The sequence below is a fragment of the Podarcis pityusensis genome (genome assembly GCF_964106645.2).
Source record: "Podarcis pityusensis genome assembly, chromosome: 7".
NCBI lineage: Eukaryota > Metazoa > Chordata > Lepidosauria > Squamata > Lacertidae > Podarcis > Podarcis pityusensis.
The window spans coordinates 41,292,027-41,310,072 of record NC_138031.1 but is presented as its reverse complement, the minus strand read 5'-3'; the positions used below and the strand labels follow the sequence as shown (position 1 = coordinate 41,310,072).

Sequence of the window (18,046 nt, the reverse complement as noted above, 5' to 3'; positions counted from 1 at the left end):
TACATCCACTAAAGAAGAGTAGCTAGAATGTGAAAGTTACAGTGAACACGAAAAACAAGTGCCTCGTGCCTTCTCTTCCTTTATAACAGTGTCCAAAATATAATTTTCACTTTCTCCTGCCTTGGTGATGTGAAACTCCTAATTCAGAACAGTTGCATCTTCTAGGAAATGAAAATACACAAAAAGATGCATTTTGAACATGATGGTGCTGCAGAGGAAAAGGAAGCAGTCTAATGCAAGCATTTAATATACAAAGGATTGCTAGTTTCTCATTGCTGATAATGGATCATAATACTACATGTATTATTATACTAGCTGCATTATTTTATCTATCTAAACTATCTAGTTTTGTTTGCAATTTTAATTAATTGACCCACCTTTACATCTTGTGCATAAGGGTGAACTTTCTGGCCAATCTTTTCCAAAAAGGCAACAAGAAATTTTAATGCTTCTTCTCTGCATTCTCGAAACTGAAAACAAGACATTGAAAGCATTTTTAGCAAAAGACACAGTAAGAGACCTTGTTGGAGAAGGCAATATATAAAGCAAAGAAAATAAATAAATATATAAAATTATAATTACTAAGACATCAAAGGATGCTTCAGCCTACGATTATCAACTTACTTCTTCACTGTTCAGTGATTTATGGATAAATGCAAGTAGTCCATCTTCTTTGGAAAACACCAGTGAAATCTGCAAAGCTGTGGGAACATGGGTGAAAATAGTATGAATCAAAGCAAATAATATCTTTCCAAACATATGGTCTTACAACACATACGATTAACCCCTCGACATGAAATGCTGTTTAAACATGTGAAGATCAGGACTGGCAAGCACAATCTTCCCGCCCCCCCGCCCCTGCCCCCCGCATCCTGTATGCAACATGTGGTGCGAACTGGGTTATCATACAAATAAAAGCAGTACTCAAGCTGTAAACATTGAATGACAACCAAAATACCAATTACTCCAAGTACAAATTAGCTCAAGGGCTTAGTTGTAGAATCTCTGCACACATCAGCATGTCACTGAATCGAAAGAGACAACAGAATCCCATCTAAGTAGACCACCTACAGGGATATGAAATTTATCTGCGAAGTGTCTACTGTAGTCACAACTCATGATGTTTCTCACTAAGAACATTAGGCAGTAATTAATCCTTGCCTGTAGAGAAGGAATGCTTGAGGTGTCAAACAGATTTAAAGGAAATACATTTTCCCCAAGCCTTATTCACACACTATCCTTGACAATGTATTCATTGCAAAGAAATGACAGCATCAGAAATATCTCAAAGTATTATTCTGTTTGTACAGATTTCTGAAGAAAGGACAGTGCTATTTCTTTGATATAAAGTAAGGCATTTCACACAGCAAGACACAACTGACAGTCAATAAAATATAGCACTGACCTATTATTTCAGTAAACCTGATTTTTAAACTTGCAGCAGTATTGTGAATATGAGTTCAAATTAAAGAGTAATTTGTGAGTCTATCTAATATCATGTCTTTTTCTTATATGGCTATACTCTAATGTAGGGGAAAAGAGAGTGTACATCTTCCAAAACATCTGTTTTGCAGTGTGTATATTTTTTAGTGGCTTCACAATTTAATGTACATGTAGTGTAGAGGCTAAGGGTGTGAGATGGAAAAGTATTGAGTCTATCTCAGCTCTGCAACAATTGTTAGCATACCTACCTAGAATTAAGTCCCACTGTGTTCAGTGTTGGAGGAGGCGTACTAACAGCAGGTGAGGACTACTGTCGAGCACGTACACACATTTAACTTGTGTGCATTCAGTTTTACACGCAAGGCATGAATAAATAAGTAAAAGTGGGTGGGAAGTGGGGTTTCGGGAAAAATGACTTCACAATCTCACCCACCATTGAAACCCAATGTGTTTTGACTATATGTCACTTTGGCTTTAGACAGGATCCCTGGGACATCAACCCCCGTGTAAGCTGTGGCCTTACTGTACTCCTTTCCTGTTGTGGGCTTCTCACAGGCACCTGGTTGGCTGCTGTGAAACAAAATGCTGGACCAAAGAGGTGTTTAGTCTAATCCAATAGGGCTGTTCTTCTGTTCTGAATAGACACATACAAACTTGTACTGTTGCTCCTCAGTAAGGATGCTTAGGACTGAACAGCTACCTTGAACGTGCTTGCTAGAACAGACGCAAACCTCACTGAACATACTAAATATGCATAGGAGAAGCAAGGCTGTGCAAGCATGCAACCTCTTGCATGCCTTATATGGGAATAATATCCATAAAACCGAATGGAATTTACTTATGCATTCAGTACCAGGCAACACAGCTGTCAACTTATGCACTAACAAAAAAGCCTCACTGAACAAACAGCGAGATGGGTCCCGTTACTGATACTGTTGGCCCTTTGTACTTCAGGTGGCAGGGAGTTCCGCCGGTCAGGAACTGCAACTCGCGAGGGGAAAGAAAGCTTATTTCACATGAAACCCGTTCAAGTCTCACACGGCGCCTTAAATCACAGCAAGGGGCAGCCCCGCCCGAGCCCTCAGGCTGCTACGCACCCAGGACGCTGTCGCCGCTGCTGGTCACGCAGGTCTCCGCCAAGGAGCGGATGAAGATGTGGGCGTGAAGCGCCGCGTTCCCAGGGTCCGGGCTCCGCAGGGCGCTGTGCAGCTGGAGCAAGCAGTCGTGCGGCCCCCCGCCAGAGGCTGGGAACAGGGCGGTCATGGTGCCCGCGCGCCCGCTCAGCCGCCTCGGTCAGCGGGACGAAGGCGCCGCCGGGTCTCCCTCTCCCTCACCCGGGACTAGGGAGGAGAGCGGGCAGAACCAACACCTCCGACGGGAAGGGGGTGGAAAGAGAGGAAACTTCCGTGGCAGGAACCAGTTCTTTCGTAGGGCAGGAAAGTCGACGCGATTGGCTGCAGGAGGTGCGGGGGGGGGGGAGAGGAACGAGGCCGCCAAATGTTGGGCGAAACCATCATTGCCTCCAGCATACCGGGCGGGGGGGGGAGAGGGCGTTCCCGGCCTATAAACAGCGTTGTGTGAGCGTGAGCTATACCATTCGAGAACGGGGCCTCGACGTTGAAGAAAAAAGCGTTTGGAAAGCCTCGTGTAGTTTTCGTCAGCTACGTCAGTTTGACAAGCTTCTCCTCCTCCTCCATCATCACCCGCACCTCTCAGTTCAAGCCCTCGGCAGAAAACGTACAAGAAGCGGCACTTGCTCACCCCTTCCCCCCCCCGTGCAAAGTTGGAGTTTCCCACTTCCCATTGGCGGCGAAAGCCCGCGAAGACTGGAGGTCACGTGATCCTTTTGGCGCGGAATTTCCTTCCCTTCTCCTTCCTCCGTTGTGTCTCGCGCTCAGAGAAGCTGCCGCGGTCGCCGTCGTCTTGCGCGCGCTCGCCGGGCTTTGCTGCTTCCTTGTCCCGCGGCCCTTCTTGCCCTTAGGAGGATTGCGCTGAGCTATGTCCTCACCGGCGTCCACCCCGAGCCGCCGCGGCAGTAAGCGCCGCAGAGGCGGAACTGCCCCAACCGATGGCGGCGCCAATCCCGCTACGCGTAAGTCACTCGACAGCTTGCCGACGCGCCTGCCCCTGGGCTTCTGCACTTTTCAAGTTCCCTTTGATAATAATAATAAATAATAATAATAATAATAATAATTTATTATTTATACCCCGCCCATCTGGCTGGGTTTCCCCAGCCACTCTGGGCGGCTTCCAACAAAACACTAAAATACAATAACCAATAATGTTTGCCCGGCGTTGTAATTTATTCAAGGTTGCGTGTGCGCGCCTCTCCTCTTCCTAGATCTTACAAAAGGGCTCCGCAGGACAGCTTCACATGCTCTTGGTTAGGATGCTGCACGGGGGGGGGGGGGAGCCAGTGTTATACCGGTGCTTCTCGCAACGATTGTGTAAGACGCCTGGTGCACGCTCGTCTGGGGAAGGCAAATTCCGGTGACAGTACATTATACGCTTTCCTAGGAATAAGCCTTGTTAGATCCAGTGCAACCAGCTTCTGCTTAGAGAAGAATAAGGCACTGGTGTGGGTCTCCCAGGTGCCTGTACGCTGTTTTTTATTTTTGTTTCTAAGAGACCTGCACATAGGGATAGGGAGTCTTGTGGCCCTTCCTACACTGTTGTACTCCATCTCCCAATTGGACTCTGGCCTGGCCAGTTGTTGGGGAAGATGGGAATTATAGTCCAAAACATTGAAAAGTGTAGTGGTTCCACACTACTGCTATGCGCTTGTGTGACATCTTCATGTTCTGTGTTTGCTGCTTGAAATGTTGTAATGCCTGGAACTGCCTGTTGTTCAGTGCCCCATCTTTTCTTAAATTCCTTGTGCAATTTTGAGCAGCTGTTGTGACACTAGCTGGTGCCAAATGACTGTCTGAACAGGGACTTAATCCAAGACCTTGTTGTGATAGTGAAGCTAATCAAGATTGAATCTGAATATATGCATTGTTTTTGTTTTGAGGGTGGGAAAAGGGAATACGTTTCTTATTAGTCTGAAAAATGAGATATGTATAACAGTGTAGGCAAAAGTTCAAACTTTCACTTTGTTACAGCTCTTTCTGAAGATGTACAGTCTCCGCCTTCGCAACGACGTCACACAGAAGACTCTACAGGAGACTTACAACCAATGCCCACTTCTCCACCAATTGACTCACAAAGCCCAAATGTTCAAGATGCTCTGTTTTCCAGTCCACCACAATTCCAAAATTCAGGTATCTTTGACTTTGGATTGGGCAGTTGGCAATAGTATCAAACTGCTCATTTTTATCTTATCAATATTGTATGTAAATTGCAGACACAGTGTCTACAATGCTGCTGATCAGCCAGTGCAGAAGTTCCTAATGTGGTGCCCAATGTGGCTAGCATTGATGGGAGGTAGAGTCCAAAGTATCTGGAGGTCACAACATTCGCCCCGACTGAACTAGTGTGTCTATTTTAATTTCCATGTGTTACCAGACTTGGAGTAGATTCAGATGACAGTATTATTAATCCTCTGTGGACAGATTGTGATAATTTTTTATTTGGTATCTGATGCCTCACAGACTTGAAATAATATTGCAGTTCAGTATCTCCCCAAAAATTATCCTGTATTATTTTTACTCTTAATTCCAAAAGATCACTCGAGATGTTTCTTCCCACTTCTAGCAATTTTCAAGCTACCCAAGTAATTTTATTAACACTTAACAAATAGTCTTGTTGAGTTGGATGAGACTCATCCACTTTGGGAGCAAATGTGCCAGCTGGTGCAGTATACTAGTTTTAAAGCTACTTTGTATAATTCTGTAAACACCTGTCTTCTGCTGGGGAAAACAAAAGGGCAAGCTTCTGTCACAAATGCATTAACATTTATATTTCTAAAACAATAATCACATTTTATTTGATACAGTTCCAATGGACTTTGATATTAGTTCACCACTTACCTATGGCACACCCAGTTCTAGAATAGAAGGAACCCCAAGGAGTGGTGTGCGAGGAACTCCAGTGCGACAGAGGCCTGATCTTGGCTCTGTCCGGAAGGCTAGGCAAGTGGATCTGCATTCTGATGTGGTAGGTATTTCAGATTTTGCAAGTGACATTTCAGTCATTGTATATTTACTCAAAGGAAGTTTCACTAGTAGAACTTTTTATCTGATAACCAAGCATAGATTGTGGCCTTAAATGTAATATTGATAGGTTACTCTTGTACTTAGCCTACAGCAGAAGACGCAGTGGCTAGTGAACAGTCTCTTGGACAAAAGCTAGTGATATGGGGAACAGATGTCAATGTGGCCTCATGCAAAGAAAAATTTCAGGTGAGTGGACAGTGGTTTACACACTTGTATATATTTGTTTGTTTTTAAATGTTTCTACTTTGGAGTGAGATGATGAGGTCTGGAGCAAGAAGAAGAATAATATCTGGCAGTTCATGGGAAATTTTTTTTTTTTTTCAAGAGACAATTTGTCTAATTCTTCCACCTAGTGATGTTAAATTGTAATAGTCTATTGAGATAACATAAAATCAATATAATTCATGGAGGAATAACTTGTGTGTGAAAATTAATAGCATTTTATTTATGCCTGCCACAGTTCTAATGGAGACTGAAATTGTATTCTTGTCTTGTTCTTTTAACGTTCAGAGATTTCTTCAGCGTTTTATTGATCCAACAGCCAAAGAAGAAGAAAATATTGGCTTGGACCTTAACGAGCCTCTGTATCTGCAGCGACTGGAAGAGGTATGTTATGGCAGTATTGTTTAAACCTGGCTTGCATTTTTAGATTTAAATGCTTATTTATTAATGTGTGACTAAATATCTTCCAGATAAGCTTGATTGGGGAGCCATTTCTGAATATAAACTGTGACCATCTGAAAACATTTGATGAAAATCTTTACAGACAACTGATGTGCTATCCTCAGGTAAGGCAAATGTTTTCAATAGGCTCTTCAGTGCAAGAGCTGTGAGAGCCAAAAGTTAAAGTTCAGTGTGCCTAATTTCGTATTAGTTAATTTAGTTACTTCACATCTGCAGAATGGTATTAGGATCTAAGGAAATTTGAATATTGCTGTCATATAAAATTGCTCAGTTCACAATTCTAATAAGTAACTCTCCTTATTTTTGAAAGAAATTAGCTATGCAACATGAAGCGTTACTGTTTGAAAAACAAATTCAAAGCTTTCTTGGATAGGTAAAGCTAATTGTTTTGTTCTTTGGGTTCAAGCATCTACATGTTTAAAAAATGACAACAGTTTGGCACAACACAAAAAGAAGACCCTAGCCTTGGACACAAGCTTCTATTCTTAACAGACATTAAAACACTACAATCATTAGTAAAGCTAGCGCTGTTGTTATTTAGCAGTCAATAGGCTTAGAAAGTCTGCTAATTCTGCTAATGAGTTCTGTCAGTGTAAGGACTTATATTTGCGTAACAGGACTTCACTCACTGTTTTCCACCTATTCATGACCTCCACAAATCTGCCCCAGAGGGTTAGTAAAACCCCTAGGACAGATTTAGGGGGCACACAGGAGGAGGAGAAGAGGAGAAAATTCCATTGCACAAGCAGAAATCCTGGAACAATTGCCTTAGTGCTGTGTTAAATTTCACCCTTTGTTTTCATAATGTTTTGTGCAGGTGTGGAAGCAAGTATTGATGTATACTTAAGGTTTATATTTGTCTCCTTTGTACAGGAAGTTATTCCAACATTTGATATGGCTGCTAATGAAATTTTCTTTGACCGCTACCCTGATTCAGTACTGGAGCATCAAATTCAAGTGAGACCTTATAATGCTGTAAAAACTAGAAGCATGAGGAGCCTGAACCCAGAAGGTAAGGTGCTTTAGGTACAGCATCTTTAATAAGTTATCTGATAAACTGTTACATAAACTGCTTGGTCTTGGGCAAATAAATGCTAGAAGGATGGTCGTCTTTGAGTCGCACTGAACCTGAGTCCCAATATTATGTAGTCTTATACTGGTCAATACCTCTGTCTGCTTCAGAAAAAAATCAAGAACTAGTAAATGCATCTCAGTCCTCCCTAATTTACTAGCAAATGACTGAAATGGAAGAACTTGCATTCCTTACATAAACATGTAATTCCATAATTCATATCACACATTTTTTGCTCTTTAGAATTGTTGACTTATGTGATGCCAGGTAGCCATTTTATGCTAATCGCTTTTTAACGATTTATGCATTTCTTAGTTACCGTATTTTTCGCTCCATAAGACGCACTTTTCCCCTCCTAAAAAGTAAGGGGAGATGTGTGTGCGTCTTATGGAGCGAATGCAGGAGGGAAGCTCTGCTCAGCGCTCCCTTTAAAGAATATTTTTTTCCTTGCATTCCCCCTCTGAAAACTAGGTGCGTCTTATGGTCAGGACGTCATATGGAGCGAAAAATACGGTATATTGATAAAACATGATTTGGTTTTTCTTCTCTTTTAATATTAGACATTGACCAGCTTATCACTATAAATGGCATGGTAATCAGGAGCTCCCAGTTAATTCCAGAAATGCAAGAAGCTTTCTTCAAGTGCCAGGTGTGCGCTTTCACAGCAAGAGTAGAAATCGATCGCGGTAGGATTGCTGAACCATCAGCATGCAAGAACTGTAATACCACGCATAGTATGGCATTGGTTCACAACCGCTCAATGTTCTCGGATAAACAGATGGTATGTTCTTTTATTAAATTATAGGTTGAAACGTTCTGATGTGTTAAATTTTCTGCAATAAATGGTTACATGTATATTTTGCAAAAATATTAAAATAGTCCCTATGGTTTTCATTACTAGACAACTAGAAATTTTGCAGTTCCCCACCACACTTCCTCAGGCTGCATTAAACCCCTTCTATTAATGCATGGTTACAAAAGAAGTTAGTTTTACAGGATGGATTTTCCTAATAAATCTAGTGTATTACAGTATGTTATGTTGCTATCGCTGTTACAGATAGTGCTTTTTTAAAATTGTCTGCTATCAGTTGCTGGATTCATTTCTCAAGACTAATTGCTTCCACCTTGCTTTAACTCCTTGTGGGAGTTGATACATGTTAATTAAGTCACATGTAGCTATATCCACACCTGGAACAAAGGTTGGTTCTCCATTTGAGAAATGGCTTAGCACTGTTTGTTTCTCCAGATTCACAGAGATGAACCTAAATGTTTAAAAAGAGCAGCAGCAAAAACCACAAAAATATTGTGGCAACTTTATGACAGATGTGTATACAAGTGTTGCCTCCACCAAAATAGTACAGAGGGTGAGATAGGAGTCACTTGTTGGAAAGTCTACTCTGATTCAAAAAGTATGATAGCTTTAAATTTACCCCCTGTGGACACCTCATCAAATGCACCCCAAAACTCCATTAGATAGTCCCAATATATTGGAGTAGGGCACACCTGTAACCTAATTACCGTAATCTTTGGGAAACTGGACCACATCATCCTACTTAGAGGGGAGATACAGTGTTGCCAGAAGAGTCCTGAGAAAAAGGCTGAGATGCTCCAGTTCTTTTTAATCGAGCAGAAAGGCAAGTGGGCAAACAGTTGTGTCTACCATTCAACAGGTTCCTTTGGGCAGTTGCTACTTGCCCAGACTAAGGAAGCACAGTTGCATGCCTCAACTAGACAGTGCTCTGGTACATCCTCTAAAGCAGGGGTCGGCAAGCTTACCAAACAATGGGCCGGTCCACGCTCCATCCATCGGAGGATGGGCTGAAGCTTGTGCGCTCTTCCGGGTCGGAGGAGTGTGCGTGCGCACACATGCTATTTCCAGTGCTCCTCCGACCCAGATGTGTGCCTGAAATAGCGTGTTCACATGCGCACGGGCGCTTCTCCGTCCCGCACACATGCGCACACGCTATTTCTGGCACACATCGGGGTTGGAGGAGTGCCCGTGCGCATGCACACAGGTGCCATCAACCCGGAAGTCACCAAGCTGCGCCATGCTGGTAAGAGCGGGGGGCAGCAGGGGTCTCCATGGGCCAGATAGACAAGCCCTGTGGGCCGCTACCGGCCCATGGGCCTTAGGTTGCCGGCCCCTGTTCTAAAGTGACGTGTAGTTTCAACAAGCAATATTGTTTACTGGTTTTTATCTCATCAATTGCCTGAACAAATACATAGTTAGGAAAGTTTATGTCTAGTATTTCCAACAGATAGTCGGTATGATTAAAAATATTGTTGCACTTTAACTAAGGATTGTTCTTTTACCAGATCAAGCTGCAGGAGTCTCCAGAAGACATGCCAGCTGGTCAGACACCATATACTATTGTGCTCTTTGCTCACAATGATCTAGTGGATAAGGTTCAGCCAGGTGACAGAGTTAATGTTACAGGTAAGATAAATGTTTCGGCATCATTTCTTGTCTTTAAGTAAAAATGAGCCTAGTATAGAATACTGGCTCCTATAGATAAAATAGTAAGATGAGAGAAAGCAGTGAAATTATGGGTGTATGGAGGAATTTCCTGTTTTCTTTTACTGTAGCAGCTTCTACACTTTTTTGTGACAGCTATTGATACAGGCGTAGTTGGAAGAACGTGCAGCATTGGCTTTGCTTGTCAAGCTATCAACATTAATGTTGTGGTTATTTCCATTTATATTCTGGCGTTCCTCCCTAAGGAGTCTAGAGTGGCATTAATGTACATATAAATATTGTACTGAGCTTTTCAATTTTAAAGTCCTGTAAATTACATACCAGGTGTTATGAGTTACATTGGGCTTGCATGTGTTCAGGGTTAAATGATACAATCTAGCACTGGGTAACTTTTAACGAGGGCTGCACAGCCTGCCAAAATCTAAACTTGTCTGGTTAGTGTCTTGGGGAAGAGGGGGAAGAGATGAATGTTGCCTTTTAATCTGGGAGATCTAATAACGGCTTTATGTTTGTTCAGGTATCTACAGAGCAGTCCCTGTTCGTGTCATTCCAAGAATGAGCAGTGTGAGATCTGTCTATAAGACCCATATTGATGTTATTCATTATTGCAAAACTGATTCAAAACGCTTGCATGGCATTGAAGAAGGAACTGAACAGAAAATGTTTACAGAGGAACGTGAGACAATGCTTCAAGAGCTTTCAAGGAAACCTGATATTTATGACAGGCTTTCTTCTGCACTTGCCCCAAGTATTTATGAGCATGAAGATATTAAAAAGGTACGGAATACTTAAAATTACACATTTGCCTCACTGACTAAATACATCAAACTTTGCATACCTATCTTGGTATATAGTATACGTACTAATACATAAAAGTAATTTATTCTGAAAATATTACTCTTATTTTGAGTTCATAAAGTACTTAAAGCTGGTATATTTTAGCACATCGTTTAGAATACACAGTGGGTATATGTGAAATAGATGCAAACAAATACTTTAATTATATAGACATCACCTTTTTTCTCTACTAAGATTGAGCTAATGGATATGACTTTCATCCATTAATTTCAGTTCATTAATTTCTACACTGCATATAACTTAGTTGGATAGAACCCATAATTTCTAAAGAAAGATAGTAATGTTGTCCCACCTGCCATAAAGCACACATCCTTATTTTTTATACTGCCAATTAAAAACTTCCCACTATAGCTGAAATTTAATTGGTAGCTAAATAAAAATGAATCGAAGCAACTAATGTAGAACACGGTAATTTTAAAGCAGAACAGGGTAAGACTTTGAATAATTCCTTAACTCTTGTGCCTATCTTGCTGTCAGGTCAGAAATGAGCAATTGACTAAAAAGAACAAGATTAATTGCATTGTGAAGATTAATTACAATTTGTAGTGTGTTTCAGTGTTGATTGGAAAAAGAAGATTTTAGTTTGCTAGGTCTGAAAATCTGGACTGGTTCTTCTGCACATGTGTGTATGTCTGCAGCTTTGTGGGAGCTTCTGTGAAGCTTTGTCAATTTTGTGCAAGAGATCCATGTCATCATGTTCACCTGTGTGGCTGCATCATATAGACATGTATCTAACATCTCACAGAAATCAGTGTTCAAAACTCCCATTGTTCTAGTTGCATTTTTGCAACAGGGAATTTAATTAGCGCAAGCAGTTTCTGAGCTGTGACCACAGTACTGCGCCTGAGATTTCAGATTAAAACTGCAGAGTGGAAGGAAAGGGGGACTTTTTTCTGCCTCCCCACTTCCGGCTACTCTCTGAAGACTGGAGCAGAGACCCTCTTTAGAATATTGGGGTGGGCAGGGGAAGGACAAGACCATGTGAAAAATGAACTTAATATTTTAGCTGCAGTTCCTTCATTTTCAGCTTTGCATTCTTGTTATAAAGAAAAAGCCTAGACATTCTGTTGTTGCGCCCATAACCTAAGTTTAAGGTGCCATTTAGCTCCTGGCTTTCACATCTCAGTTTCTAACACGGACAGAAATGCTGCTTCCACATAGCAATGGAGTTACCTAAAGGGCACCCAGGTCCTTGTGAGTCGTCCTTGAATCATGCCTGTGCATACAGTATATTCACAAATTGGATTTCCCTTTTTTAAGAAAAGCAGCTGTGATCATTTAAACTCCTCCTTTTGCAGGGCATTCTTCTTCAGCTGTTTGGAGGATCAAGGAAAGATTTCAGCCACACCGGCCGAGGCAATTTTCGTGCTGAGATCAACATTCTCCTTTGTGGAGATCCTGGTACCAGCAAGTCTCAGTTGCTTCAGTATGTCTATAACCTGGTTCCAAGAGGCCAGTATACTTCTGGGAAGGGCTCCAGTGCAGTTGGCCTTACGGCTTATGTGATGAAGGATCCCGAAACAAAACAGCTGGTTCTGCAGACTGGAGCCTTGGTCCTCAGTGACAATGGCATTTGCTGTATTGATGAGTTTGATAAAATGAACGAAAGTACAAGGTCGATGCTTCATGAAGTTATGGAGCAACAAACATTGTCAATTGCCAAGGTAACGACTTTCCCCCAAATAAATCCTTTTCTTTTGATCTATGGGAGATTCTGATATTGGCATTTGCATCATTGTATTTCATGTTTATATGTGAACACTTACGTTTATGAAGCCAAAATGGTGCCACATATGCACACACACAGAAAGAGAGAGAGAGAGAGAGAGCTATAACAGGCTTAGTGAGGTTCAGAAAATCTCACTTTAAAAAAATCTCATAAAGGGATTGAATCTCACAACACAGTTTAATATTTGCACTCATGACTACAGTCTGCACATAAACGGATGCTCAGCTTTCCCACTACTAGAGTTGTAAATGAATTTCAAATCTTTACTTCCTGACAGGCTGGAATTATTTGCCAACTGAATGCTCGTACCTCTATTCTGGCTGCTGCTAATCCAATAGAATCCCAGTGGAATCCAAAGAAAACAACCATCGAAAACATCCAGCTTCCCCATACACTGCTATCTAGGTATCTCTTGAGACATTTTCTTGCTGTGTGTTAGCTGTGCCTGAAATAGTCCTATTTGGAAACTTCCCATGAAGTTGCCAACTTCCATATTGTGCGGGTTTTGGAACATAAATATCAGAACCATTTTCACTGCCTCATAAATATTTAAAGACTTTTTTTTTTAATTGAATTGGCATTGAAATCCACTGATGCCTCTTTGTGTATGTATTCATGGAAGCCTATGTAGGCTGCCAGAGCTAGCTGACAACCTGAGGTTTTTCCCTTGGTCCACAGAATGAGCAGGGTTCCATGCGATTAATTTACAGATTGTGGGGCAGAGACTTAATAGAAAACAAATAGTTTGCTTTCCAGAAATGGCAGTTGTGTTAGAGCCTGACTATACCACCATCTATGACTGATATTAACAACAGTGTCAGTTTCTGACAACTTAATTATATATCCACGAGGCAACAGTTCCAATGGTGCAGCAGTTGTTCATGTTGCAGCAGTATTATTGTTATTATTATTATTGTTGTTGTTGTTGTTGTTATTGTTATTATACATAGGTTTGATCTCATTTTCCTAATGCTGGACCCTCGAGATGAAGCATATGACAGACGTTTGGCTCATCACTTGGTTGCCTTATACTACCAAACTGAAGAGCAGGTGGAAGAAGAGCACATGGATATGGCAGTTTTAAGGGATTATATTGCTTATGCTCGTAGTTATGTTAACCCAAGACTAAGCGAAGAAGCAAGTCAAGCTCTCATTGAAGTAAGTACGGGTTAAGACTAAAAATATGACTAAAAAAACCAAAAAACAGTTCCAACATTTAACCCAAATAGTGCTTGGATTTTTAAAAAAACGTTCACTTCTCAAAATGCCCTCAGTGATGGCTGCACATATCTGCCTACCTAAGTAACATTCTTAGATTTAACAATCCTTGAAAACATATTTACAGTGTACTTTTCATTTTCTCTTCACACTAGGCATATGTGGATATGAGGAAGATTGGAAGTGGTAGAGGAATGGTTTCTGCATATCCTCGGCAGCTGGAATCTTTGATTCGTCTGGCGGAAGCGCATGCTAAAGTACGATTTTCTAAGAAAGTAGAGACAGTGGATGTTGAAGAAGCAAAGCGTCTTCACCGTGAAGCTCTGAAACAGTCCGCTACGGATCCAAGGACTGGAATTGTGGACATATCTATTCTCACCACAGGTGAGATCAGCCTGAAACTTGCTGATACAGTCTATGGGGGGGGGGGGGGAGGTCTGATTTGTAGCCTTGGAAGACTTCTTTTAAAGAAGTCACTCAAATGATTTATTATATTGTGGGGAAAACATTGTGACTCTTTCTGTTTGTTTCTTTTTTAAGGGATGAGTGCCACTGCCCGTAAACGCAAAGAAGAACTGGCTCAGGCTTTGAAGAAGGTTATTCAGTCTAAGGGTAAAACACCAGCTCTAAGATATCAACAGCTCTTTGAGGATCTTCGCGCACAATCTGAAACAGTAAGTTTGTTGTAAGGCTTGCATGCTGTGTTCTATTCACTTTCACAAGTACAAAATATCTAAGGAATGTCTCCTTCCCCACCCTGCATTCCTCCTCTTGGTTTTCCAATGCTGTACCATGAGTTGTTCATTAGGTATAATTTTGTTTGTTGTAATTAGGCAGGGAAGTGTATTGATGAAGTTTCAGGATTGAACAACATGAAGGCTCTTTAGTCGTTGCAGTACTGCCTTATTGCACTCAAGCCTGAGCCTCTAAAAGAGTTAGTTACATGGCACTTCGTACATGCACAATCTTCCTTCCACCTCTTATTTTCCCCATTATCTTCTTACTGATCTGACTCAAAACTGGACTGGATTTGCAATAATCCTAAAGGTGCTTGAAACTAAACCACAGTCATTGGCATACTGTACTTTTCTTTCTCAGGGTTGTCTACCACCTAAAGGGGTGATCTTTTCCACATTTTGTCATAATCATTTATTTAGATTTGTTGTTACTGACTGTTAAAAATATTGAAAAATCTCTATCGTTCCAAAACATGGAATATCATCTCGCTCATCTGCCACAGAACCCTAGTACATTGCAGAATGTAGTGGCCTATTCGAGGGTGCATGCTTGGTTCATGCATGGCAATGATGAGCAATTAGGCCTCACAGTTGCCATGCATGAACTGAGGATGTGGCAAAAGCATCTTCATTGTTTCCCCTTCAGCTGCATGTTGCAGATGGGGCTCAGTAGTGACAGAAAATCTTTCTTTCCAGCGTGTTTCGCTGCTTTTACTCATCATCTCCCTGAAAGCCCCTTAATAAGCTCCCAAGAAACTCCTGGATGCCCAAGGAAAACCACTAATTTGAAAACCACTAATAGATTTTAGCTTCACACTGGAACTTAGTATTTTATTTCTTATTTCATTGTTGAAGTATAATGGCTTCAAGGTGCGCAAAAATAATACAATCCCTACAGTCTGGGTTGTTGTACATAGTATTTGTATGTTAATGTCAGTATTTACTTTTTTCTTTAAAGGCTGTCACTAAAGAAATGTTTGAAGAAGCACTGCATGCATTGGCTGATGACGACTTCTTGACTGTGACTGGGAAGACTGTTAGACTTCTCTAAATAAACGCTAACTTTACAGGAATGGAACTGTAAAACTTAACTTCTTGGTGTAACTTTGCTTTAATACAATATGCTTACATCATACTTGTTAGACTGGAATTGGACCAGGAGGTCATCACTATCAGCATGGAAAATTACTGTTAAGATTTTGCTTATTAAGGAATGCTAATTCTTTCAGCACAGTTAGTTTTAGCACATTTTTTCTCAGCATCTTTTAAAGAGTAAGCTCTATACATAAAATTTCAAATTATAAAAACTTATTGTTACAATTTTTGAATTCAGGTTCATATGAATGTCTCCTATAGCACTATTTCTGCATATTAGATAATGCTTGTGAAGATTTTGTTTGTAATAAAATGCAGATTACTTATTCTACTTCATTGTGCATTTCGAAAATTTGAAAAGTTTGTTATGCTGAACCTGGTCAGTTGATACTTTGTGTATAATTCTCTGTCTCTGATATAGAAAACAGTAAGGCTTATTAAATCATACTAAGCCATGATTTTTGCTAATCAGTACTTAAAAACTCACACATGGTTTCCGTTTCCAGACATATACAGAAGGTAACCATGGATCAGAGCTCCTTCTCTGCTTCCATTTTTCATCTTGTCAACACCTAAGCTTCATAAGTTTATTCTGTTTTGCATATAGCAGCAGCTCTTTCGATGAAGCAACAGCCCTAACCGTAATCTGAAAGCTTGGTTTCTCAGCACCTCACAACATTGACATTTCTTAATGAGGGGATGAAGGCATTGGGGACTCAAATGCTGATGGAAAGCTCTTTGATTCTGTGGAGGCTTTCTTCAACAAGAAAGGCAAATTTTGCCAATTCCCTCTCCCATTTGAAGCCTATCAAAATCTGTTTCAGAGGGATGGAGGACCATTTGGAACAGCATGGTAAGGGGAATACAGTGGTACCTTGGTTTACGAACTTAATCCATTCTTAAACCGCAATGTTTTTTAAACCAAGGCGCGCTTTCCCTAATGAGGCTTCCTGCTGCTGGTGCCCTTCCACCGTTCGGATTCCATTCTTAGACCAAGGTAAAGTTCGCAAACTGGGACACTACTTCCGGTTTTGCATAGTTCATAAACCAAATCATTCGTAAACAGGACTGTTCTGAAACCGAGGTACCACTGTATTGTCAGAAAAATGCCTTCTTTTTGTTGTACTAGCAGAAGATTTCACTGAATCAAAGAACCTTCCAACATAGCAATAAATGAAATTGGACAAAACCTGAGCTTTCTAAAGTTTAGTTCTTGACAATAAAGCTGTAATCCTGTTTATGCTTACTTGAATTTAACTTGCAGTAATGTACAGGAGTATCAGCTGGTGATCTGGGGCTTCAGAAGTCTGACTAATTATTTATGTTACCCTAAATCTATCCCTTGACATGTTTTCTTACTTATGAATTAGCATTATATCAACAAAAGAATTTTAGTGTGACTGATTTGCATGTGTTGCATATTACTAGTTGCACACCCTTTTTAAAAAATACTGCTTATAGCTTTTTAAAAATAGAAAGCTCATGTACAGCACATGATTTAATATTAATAATTTTTCAGAGAAAACAAAAGATAACTAACCAAAACCATATTTTAGAGGCACAAATAGGCTACAAACTTAATCATCATTCCAGTTATGAAATCTCCCTTTAGTTGGAGTGCCATGGCTGCAAGAGAAACACTGGAAGAAGTTTCCATAGTACCTAAGTAAGAAAAGCTTTGAAAGCATTAAGCTGGTCCATGCTCTGCCTGCTGCCATAGGAGCTTTAAAGTACACCAGCAACATGCATCTAAATAAGGCTTGACACAAACAGGAACCCTATTAATTTAGGAGGCCTTATTCATGCACATGCTGGCCATATTCTACAGGCACGCATTTCTTCATGCAGTTGTAGAACCTGTCCCAGCCTATATGTTCACTCTATAGAAAAAGAAGCCGAAATATATATTGAGAGCCATGATGAGTGTGGAAGGAGGTCATATATAGACGGGCAACAACCTGGGTGCATGGTATCTTTAAAAAACACGACACATCCTGTCGGGTTCCTGACAGTGAGCAAGCATAATAATAGCAATGTGCTTAAATGGCAACCATTCATTATATGAAAAAAGGAATACAGTTGGAAATGACAAAATGTAGAGGTTCAATACAATACTAGCAGGTGGTTAACCCCACTTTGGAACCTGACCTGGTCCCAAAAGATCACCACCACCCCCACCCCCATTGTGGGAAGTGAACAAGTGTCCTGCAAATTGCTTCCTCCCTGGTCATCAGAATTGGATCATTTGATGAGCACAGAGACAACAACCCCCTCAGCTGTTGTGCATGGGTCATCTGAAGGGAATGCTGTGTGCAAGTAGCCACATTCATAACTGGTATGCAGCCCCCAGGGAATGGGTCAAGGGTGAATATTATTCCCAACCCCCAAAAAATTTGCTGCCCCTGATTTACATATTAGAGCCAGGACACTTTCAAATTACAATTCCAGGTGCATAGCAGCTAGCCCAGCCATCTTTTCCTGCAGCAAACGAACCACATTTTGCCACCAGCTGGGGAAGTAAGCCTTTGTATGCTGTAATAAATATAACCACAAGGAGGAGACGAAGGCAAAGACTGG

General features: G+C 41.0%; 2 protein-coding genes across 2 annotated transcripts in view; one reads left to right on the top strand and one right to left on the bottom strand.

Moving 5' to 3' along the window:
* Positions 1 to 2,819, bottom strand: part of PRKDC (protein kinase, DNA-activated, catalytic subunit) — an 82,863-nt gene extending 80,044 nt beyond the window's left edge. Inside the window, exons 1-3 of the mRNA XM_081013807.1 lie at positions 2,541 to 2,819; positions 625 to 701; positions 378 to 470 (exon numbers count right to left, since the gene is read on the bottom strand). Coding sequence (XP_080869933.1) covers positions 378 to 470; positions 625 to 701; positions 2,541 to 2,706 — 336 coding nt within the window. The 5' untranslated portion in view covers positions 2,707 to 2,819. The remainder of the gene's footprint in view (positions 1 to 377; positions 471 to 624; positions 702 to 2,540) is intronic.
* Positions 2,820 to 3,339: 520 nt separating this feature from the next.
* MCM4 (minichromosome maintenance complex component 4) lies at positions 3,340 to 15,800 on the top strand. The gene is made up of 16 exons (XM_081013838.1): positions 3,340 to 3,535; positions 4,548 to 4,706; positions 5,381 to 5,541; positions 5,685 to 5,786; positions 6,111 to 6,206; positions 6,293 to 6,388; positions 7,158 to 7,296; positions 7,917 to 8,137; positions 9,673 to 9,793; positions 10,350 to 10,609; positions 11,989 to 12,354; positions 12,697 to 12,824; positions 13,370 to 13,577; positions 13,793 to 14,021; positions 14,178 to 14,311; positions 15,333 to 15,800. The coding sequence occupies exons 1-16, from the start codon at positions 3,442 to 3,444 to the stop codon at positions 15,423 to 15,425; spliced, it is 2,607 nt and encodes an 868-aa protein (XP_080869964.1). The 5' UTR covers positions 3,340 to 3,441; the 3' UTR covers positions 15,426 to 15,800.
* The last annotated feature ends 2,246 nt before the right edge of the window (positions 15,801 to 18,046 follow it).